Source organism: Oncorhynchus clarkii, unplaced genomic scaffold, assembly GCF_045791955.1.
Source record: "Oncorhynchus clarkii lewisi isolate Uvic-CL-2024 unplaced genomic scaffold, UVic_Ocla_1.0 unplaced_contig_817_pilon_pilon, whole genome shotgun sequence".
Classification (NCBI taxonomy): Eukaryota; Metazoa; Chordata; class Actinopteri; order Salmoniformes; family Salmonidae; genus Oncorhynchus; species Oncorhynchus clarkii.
Genome location: NW_027261148.1, coordinates 412,267 through 420,000, shown reverse-complemented (window position 1 = coordinate 420,000; position 7,734 = coordinate 412,267). Strand labels below are relative to the sequence as shown.

At 44.8% G+C, this 7,734-nt stretch overlaps 1 protein-coding gene across 1 annotated transcript in view; it reads right to left on the bottom strand.

Moving 5' to 3' along the window:
* Window positions 1–7,430, bottom strand: part of LOC139405454 (E3 ubiquitin/ISG15 ligase TRIM25-like) — a 15,892-nt gene extending 8,462 nt beyond the window's left edge. The window contains exons 1-10 of the mRNA XM_071147780.1: window positions 6,479–7,430; window positions 4,165–4,260; window positions 2,837–3,070; window positions 2,362–2,521; window positions 2,107–2,142; window positions 1,876–1,917; window positions 616–669; window positions 465–512; window positions 336–383; window positions 21–59 (exon numbers count right to left, since the gene is read on the bottom strand). Coding sequence (XP_071003881.1) covers window positions 21–59; window positions 336–383; window positions 465–512; window positions 616–669; window positions 1,876–1,917; window positions 2,107–2,142; window positions 2,362–2,521; window positions 2,837–3,070; window positions 4,165–4,260; window positions 6,479–7,141 — 1,420 coding nt within the window. The 5' untranslated portion in view covers window positions 7,142–7,430. The remainder of the gene's footprint in view (window positions 1–20; window positions 60–335; window positions 384–464; window positions 513–615; window positions 670–1,875; window positions 1,918–2,106; window positions 2,143–2,361; window positions 2,522–2,836; window positions 3,071–4,164; window positions 4,261–6,478) is intronic.
* Window positions 7,431–7,734: the final 304 nt, after the last annotated feature.

Here is a 7,734-nt window from a genome sequence, read left to right as displayed (position 1 = left end):
TGTGTCTGTGTGTGTGTTACCTGGTTCTCTCTCCTCTCTCCTCGGCCTGTCTCTGTCAGCTAAAGGAAAGAGGTAGAAGAGAGTTTAAACCCCTTTGCACGCAAACACACACACACACACACACGCAAACACACACACACACGCAAACACACACACACACGCAAACACACACACACATGCAAACACACACACACATGCAAACACACACACACATGCAAACCCACACACACACATGCAAACGCACACACACACACATGCAAACGCACACACACACACACACACACACACATGCAAACGCACACACACGCAAACACACACACACACACACGTCTGACCTCGTGGTTCCTCTCTGCTCCTAACATCCTGAGAGCGCAGGCCTACACCTACAGAAGGAAACATGATTAAGCTGATCTAATGTTTGATCATGATCGTCATAGTGAGATTTGTAATGAAACTAGCCCTACCACGTGAGTTAGGTCCTCGAACCGCCACGGAGACAGTCGGTGTGGGAGCTGAAACAGGACGACCAACGTACACATCATTATGTGTCATTCAATGACCTATCACAAACCGCATGTTAAAACCGATACAGGAAACAGTCGCTACAGTACATACCTGTGGGACGGTTGTTGTTTGTTGTTGTTGTTTTGGATCCCAGACCAGAAAACACTGAGGAATTGTCATTGAAAATAAAAAGGCACAACACTCACCATTAAAAACATACTGTTTAACCATTAAAAACATACTGTTTAACCATTAAAAACATACTGTTTAACCATTAAAAACATACTGTTGAACCATGAAAAACATACTGTTTAACCATGAAAAACATACTGTAACTATTAAAAACATACTGTTTAACCATTAAAAACATACTGTTTAACCATTAAAAACATACTGTTGAACCATGAAAAACATACTGTTTAACTATGAAAAACATACTGTTTAACCATTAAAAACATACTGTTTAACCATGAAAAACATACTGTTTAACCATGAAAAACATACTGTTTAACCATGAAAAACATACTGTTTAACTATTAAAAACATACTGTTTAACCATTAAAAACATACTGTTTAACCATGAAAAACATACTGTTGAACCATTAAAAACATACTGTAACTATTAAAAACATACTGTTGAACCATTAAAAACATACTGTTTAACCATGAGAAACATACTGTTTAACCATGAAAAACATACTGTTTAACCATGAAAAACATACTGTTTAACCATTAAAAACATACTGTTTAACCATTAAAAACATACTGTTTAACCATTAAAAACATACTGTTTAACCATTAAAACATACTGTTTAACCATTAAAAACATACTGTTTAACCATTAAAAACATACTGTAACCATTAAAACATACTGTTTAACCATTAAAAACATACTGTAACCATTAAAACATACTGTTTAACCATTAAAACATACTGTTTAACCATTAAAAACATACTGTTTAACCATTAAAACATACTGTAACCATTAAAACATACTGTTTAACCATTAAAACATACTGTAACCATTAAAACATACAGTTTAACCATTAAAAACATACTGTTTAACTATTAAAAACCTGACTATGATGATCCTTCACCAGGAACAATAAATCATTATTTCAAGTTAGGTATTTCATATCCAAACTGCACAATTAATGATGATGACCAATCCCTCAACTAGACAAGTGAAAAGACTAGCACCAAAAGGAACAGGCACTGAGTATAAAGCATTTGCACTGCGGAAATTAAATATTGCCTTTCCTCACATTATTTGCTGTTGACTAAAATGTCCAATTCAGATTAGTTCACAATCTCAGTGAATTATTAAAGTCCAACTCACACTACCAATAAAGAAATGGGAAAACTACTCACAACTCCTGAACCCTCCCGTCTTCTGGACGCCATTTTTTTTTGCTATGATGGGGAAAACAGTGCAGTGAGTAAGTGCAGTCTGTCAATCCACAATTTAAATGTTTATTGGTAATCGATGGCTTCTAGCTCTGGTCCAGGGCATTACGAGTGGCTTGCTTATGCTGAGCCTTCTTCAAGCCCCACAGAACACCCTGGACCAGAGCTAGAGACATCCTCTGGACCAGAACTCACCTTTGTCTCCTAAGGTGAACAGTGTTGTGTCATTCACTGAAGAGAAGGATGAGAAATGACAGTTTATTAACTCATTGACATTGTATTGATCCACTGATATCAGTCTAAGACGTAGTATGGAAAAAATATTTATATTTATAGTGGACAAGGTAATGGTGATAGAGATCTCTGCAAGTTGTGTGTGTGTGTGTGTGTATGTGTGTGAGTTGATGTGTGTGTGTGTGTGTAGTATGCATGTCCGCCACTCTGACACACCTGTCTTGGTGATCTTGCCCAGTTCCACGTTGCACATGTCCTCCACTCTCTCCCGTAGGTTCAGGATGGCTTCACGTACAGGCTCAAACGTAGCCTCTGGATTGGCCACCACACACGACAGATCATTACACTCAAACGGGCTGCACAGAGACTCACAGGTCTGTAGGGCGGCGCACAGGAGAAGGAGGAAGTGGAGAAGAGGATGGGATGGAAGAGGGCAGAGATGGAGAAATGAAGACCGAAAGAAAGGCAACGTCAGAAAAAGAAGACACGTCATTTAAGAAATAATGCCTTTTGTGATAGAAGCTCCACATTTCAAACATGACTAGGACAATGCTGCTTTTTAACTTGTCCCATCGCAGATGTGGTCTTTCACACCCTGGCAGCCATGTCCAATATGGCCATCAACCAGCTGCATGCAGCGAAAGTGGATCAAAAATATATAAAAGGTACCAGAAAGAGACAAGCGTCCTACCTCCAGGAAGTGGATGTTGTCCTCACAGCGGAACACCTCCTTCATGTCCTTGTCTCTCCTCTTCAGCTCCGAGATCTCGGCCTCCAGCTTGTTCACCACGTCCTGGGCCCTGCTTACTTTCTCCTGCCCAGCCTGGTTCATCACACCCTCCACCAGCTCCTGGAGCCTCTCCACTGAGCGCTGGAGCTCCGACAGCACCGTCTCTGTGTCATCATGTACCCTGTCTGCTGAGCGCTGGGGACACAAACACAGGTATGAAGACATACGCACACTGGTACTGTATGGAGGTGGATAGAAAGGTACTCACTGAGGAACACACACACACACACACACACACACCTACGCACTGGTGTAGTGAGGTGTAGTGTAATGGAGTGTGGTGTGGTGTAGTGTGGTATAGTGTAGTGTAGTGTAGTGGGGTGTAGTGTGGTATAGTGTAGTGGGATGTAGTGTGGTATAGTGTAGTGGGGTATAGTGTAGTGGGGTGTTGTGGGGTTTGGTGTAATGTGGTGTGGTGGGGTTTAGAGTAGTGGGGTGTAGTGTGGTATAGTGTAGTGGGGTGTAGTGTAGTGGGGTGTAGTGGGGTGTAGTGTAGTGGGATGTAGTGTGGTATAGTGTAGTGGGGTATAGTGTAGTGGGGTGTTGTGGGGTTTGGTGTAATGTGGTGTGGTGGGGTTTAGAGTAGTGGGGTGTAGTGTAGTGGGGTGTAGTGTAGTGGGGTGTAGTGGGGTTTGGTGTGGTGTGGTGTGGTGGGGTTTAGTGTAGTGGGATGTAGTGTGGTATAGTGTAGTGGGGTATAGTGTAGTGGGGTGTAGTGGGGTGTAGTGTAGTGGGATGTAGTGTGGTATAGTGTAGTGGGGTATAGTGTAGTGGGGTGTAGTGGGGTTTGGTGTGGTGTGGTGTGGTGGGGTTTAGAGTAGTGGGGTGTAGTGTAGTGGGGTGTAGTGGGGTTTGGTGTGGTGTGGTGTGGTGGGGTTTAGTGGGGTGTAGTGTAGTGGGGTGTAGTGGGGTTTGGTGTGGTGTGGTGTGGTGGGGTTTAGTGGGGTGTAGTGTAGTGGGGTTTGGTGTGGTGTGGTGTGGTGGGGTTTAGTGGGGTGTAGTGTAGTGGGGTTTGGTGTGGTGTGGTGTGGTGTAGTGTAGTGTTGTGTAGTGTGGTGTAGTGTAGTGGGGTTTGGTGTGGTGTGGTGTGGTGGGGTTTAGTGGGGTGTAGTGTAGTGGGGTTTGGTGTGGTGTGGTGTGGTGTGGTGTAGTGTAGTGTAGTGTAGTGTAGTGTAGTGTAGTGTAGTGTAGTGTAGTGTGGTGTAGTGTAGTGTGTCCTAAGCCCTTACCTTTGTTGCCTCCAGCATCTTCTTCATGTCTTTCAGCTCTCCTTCTCTTTCTTTCAGTCTCTGATGATTCTCTGTCTGCACCTCAGCCAGCTCTTTCTGCAAAACACAGTCACATCAACTCACTCCTGAATGGACTGGAATGCAGTCTGGAATGCTCACTGGCCCACAAAGACAACTACATTATCACTTAAGATATGGCACCACCTTACTCTACACACACACACGCACACACACACACACACACACAGACACACACATCTAATGAATCACCACAGCAAAGGCTGAATGAGAGGCAGTTTCTAGGTGTGTCCAGATCAGCTGTGATGGGACACAGACCAGCAGCCTGTATGAATGTTTTGATCAGACTGTATTTACATGTTTTTGTGGAGTGAGTCTGTACATGGTGGTGTGTTTGATTAATATTATAATAATAATATATACCATTTAGTAAACGCTTTCATCCAAAATGACTTACGGTCATGTGTGCGTACCGTATGTGTGGCCCCAGCGGGAATCGAACCTTGGCTTTGCATACAGAGCCACACAGGACCTGATTGGGTGTTGTTTTGTTGTAAAGATCATGAGTAACCTTGCCTGAGACCTGAAGACTTGTGTTAGCTCCCAGAGCGAATGACTAGCCTTTGGTTCAGCGGAATAACACAGTCTTGTGCCAGGCAGTTGATCACATTAGTGGGTGGGTATGGTGGTGTCCATGTACAGCGCATTCGGGAAGTATTTCAGACCACTTGACTTTTTCCACATTTTGTTACGTTACAGCCTTATTCTAAAATGGATTAAATAAATACAAATTATTCACCAATCTACACACAATACCGCACAATGACGAAGCGAAAACAGGTTTTTAGACATTTTTGCAAATGTATTACAAAAAAAACTGAAATACCTTATTTACATAAGTATTCAGACCCTTTGCTATGAGACTCCAATTAAGCTCAAGTGCATCCTGTTTCCATTGATCATTTTTGAGATGTTTCTACAACTTGATTGGTGTCAAACTGTGGTAAATTCAATTGATTGGACATGATTTTGAAAGGCACAGTTGACAGTGCATGTCAGAGCAAAAACCAAGTCATTAGGTCGAATGAATTGGCCGTAGAGCTCCGAGACAGGATTGTGTCTAGGCACAGATCTGGGGAAGGGTACCAAAAAAATATCTGCAGCATTGAAGATCCACAAGAGCACAGTGGGCTCCATCATTCTGAAATGAAAGAAGTTTAGAACCACCAAGACTCTTCCTAGAGCTGGTCGTCGGCCAAACTGAGCAATCGGGGGAGAAGAGCCTTGATCAGGGAGGTGAGCAAGAACCCGAGGGTCACTCTGACAGAGCTCCAGAGTTCCTCTGTGGAGATGGGAGAACCTTCCATAAAGACAACCATCTCTGCAGCACTCCACCAATCAGGCCTTTATGGTAGAGTGGCCAGACGGAACCCACTCCTCAGTAAAAGGCACAAGACAGCCCGCTTGGAGTTTGCCAAAAGGCACCTAAAGGACTCTTAGATCATGAGAAACAAGATTCTCTGGTCTGATGAAACCAAGATTGAACTCTTTGGCCTGAATGCCAAGTGTCACGTCAGGAGGAAACCTGGCACCATCCCCACGGTGAAGCATAGTGGTGGCAGCATCATGCTGTGGGGATGTTTTTCAGTGGCAGCGATTGGGAGACTAGTGAGGATCGAGGGAAAGATGAACGGAGCAGAGTACAGAGAGATCCTTGATGACACCTGATCCAAAACACTCAGGACCTCAGACTGGGGTGAAGGTTCATCTTCCAACAGGACAACAACCCTAAGCACACAGCCAAGAAAACGCAGGAGTGGCTTCGGGACAAGTCTCTGAATGTCCTTGAGTGGCCCAGCCAGAGCCCGGACTTGAACCCGATCTAGCATCTCTGGATAGACCTGAAAATAGCTGTGCAGCGATTGCTCCCCATCCAACCTGACAGAGTTTGAGACGGTATGCAGAGAAGAATAGTAGAAACTCCTGAAATGCAGGTGTGACAAGCTTGTAGCGTCATAACCAAGAAGACTCAGGGCTGTAATCGCTGCCAAATGTGCTTCAACAAAGTACTGAGTAAAGGGTCTGAAAAATGTATGCAAATGTGATATTTCAGTTTTATATTTTTATACATTTGAACAAAATCCTAAAAATCTGTTTTCGCTTTGTCATTATGGGGTATTGTTTGTATATTGTTTGAGAATATATACAAATAATTGAATTTAGAATAAGGCTGTAACGTAACAAAATGTGGAAAAAATTAACACTTTCCGAATGCACTGTATGTCTGAGGGCTTACCTGTCTCTCTGTGCGCTCTGCCTTGGTGGAGGTGGTCTCATGGTCCTTGTGCTGGTTACTGGTGCACAGCCAGCACACAAAAATCTGGCACTGGCGACAGTAGAACTCCTGCAGGTACTTGTGCTCGGTACAGATCTTCTGCGCCAGCTTGCCCGTGGGCGCAATCAGCTCATGCTTTTTCAACTCCGCTTTCGTCTGATGCGGTTTCAGGTGGGCCTCGCAGTAGGACGCCATACACACCAGGCAAGACTTCACCGCAGCCCGCTGGTCTCCAGCGCCGTGGCACATGTCACAGGGCACAGCCATGGCTGGCAGCCTGCTGACACCACCACTACGGGAACTTCCCTTGGCTCTACCCATGGTGTTGGCACGGTGGGCTCTCCGGATGGACTCCCTGGCGGAGGTGGTGAGGGCCCCCTTGCGGAGCTGCTCCACGGCCTCTGCCAGCATGGTGTTCCTGGACAAGGAGGGCTTGGGACAGAATGTCTGGCGGCACTGGGGGCAGCTGTAGACTCCAGGGGAGCGAGGGTTGTCCTTGCTCCAGTAGTCCTTGATGCAGCCCATGCAGTAGCTGTGGCCACACGGGATGGTGACTGGCTCATTGGGGAGGTCCAGGCACACAGGACAGTTGAACTGCTCCTCCGTCCACAGATTACCACTCATAGTGAGACCACAGGTAGCAGAGGTGAATGTAGACTATTACAAAGAGAGAGAGCGGAAGAGAGAGAGTGACAGAGAGAATAGAGAAAGGCAACTGAGAGGAAAAAGTTGAGGTAGAGATGGATGAAAACAGAAATGGGTAGAATCAGAAAGAATGCTGTACACACAGAGAGATATGTAGCTACAGAGCAAAGACACACAGAGAGATATGTAGCTACAGAGCAGAGACACACAGAGAGATATGTAGCTACAGAGCAGAGACACACAGAGAGATATGTAGCTACAGAGCAGAGACACACAGAGAGATGTGTAGCTACAGAGCAGAGACACACAGAGAGATATGTAGCTACAGAGCAGAGACACACAGAGAGATATGTAGCTACAGAGCAGAGACACACAGAGATATGAGGTATAAGACAGAGGTATGAGTCTGTCCAGGGTGTTAGTCAGAGAGTGGTGATCTCATATGAGATGGACCTATGGTGTTGTCGGAATAAAAGGAAGACAGGTAGAAGGGCGGGGCTAGAGTCACAGAGCTGGTTTAGGGAGAAAAACAGGAGGGGATGAGTTTCTTTGTGATGTCACATACCATTACA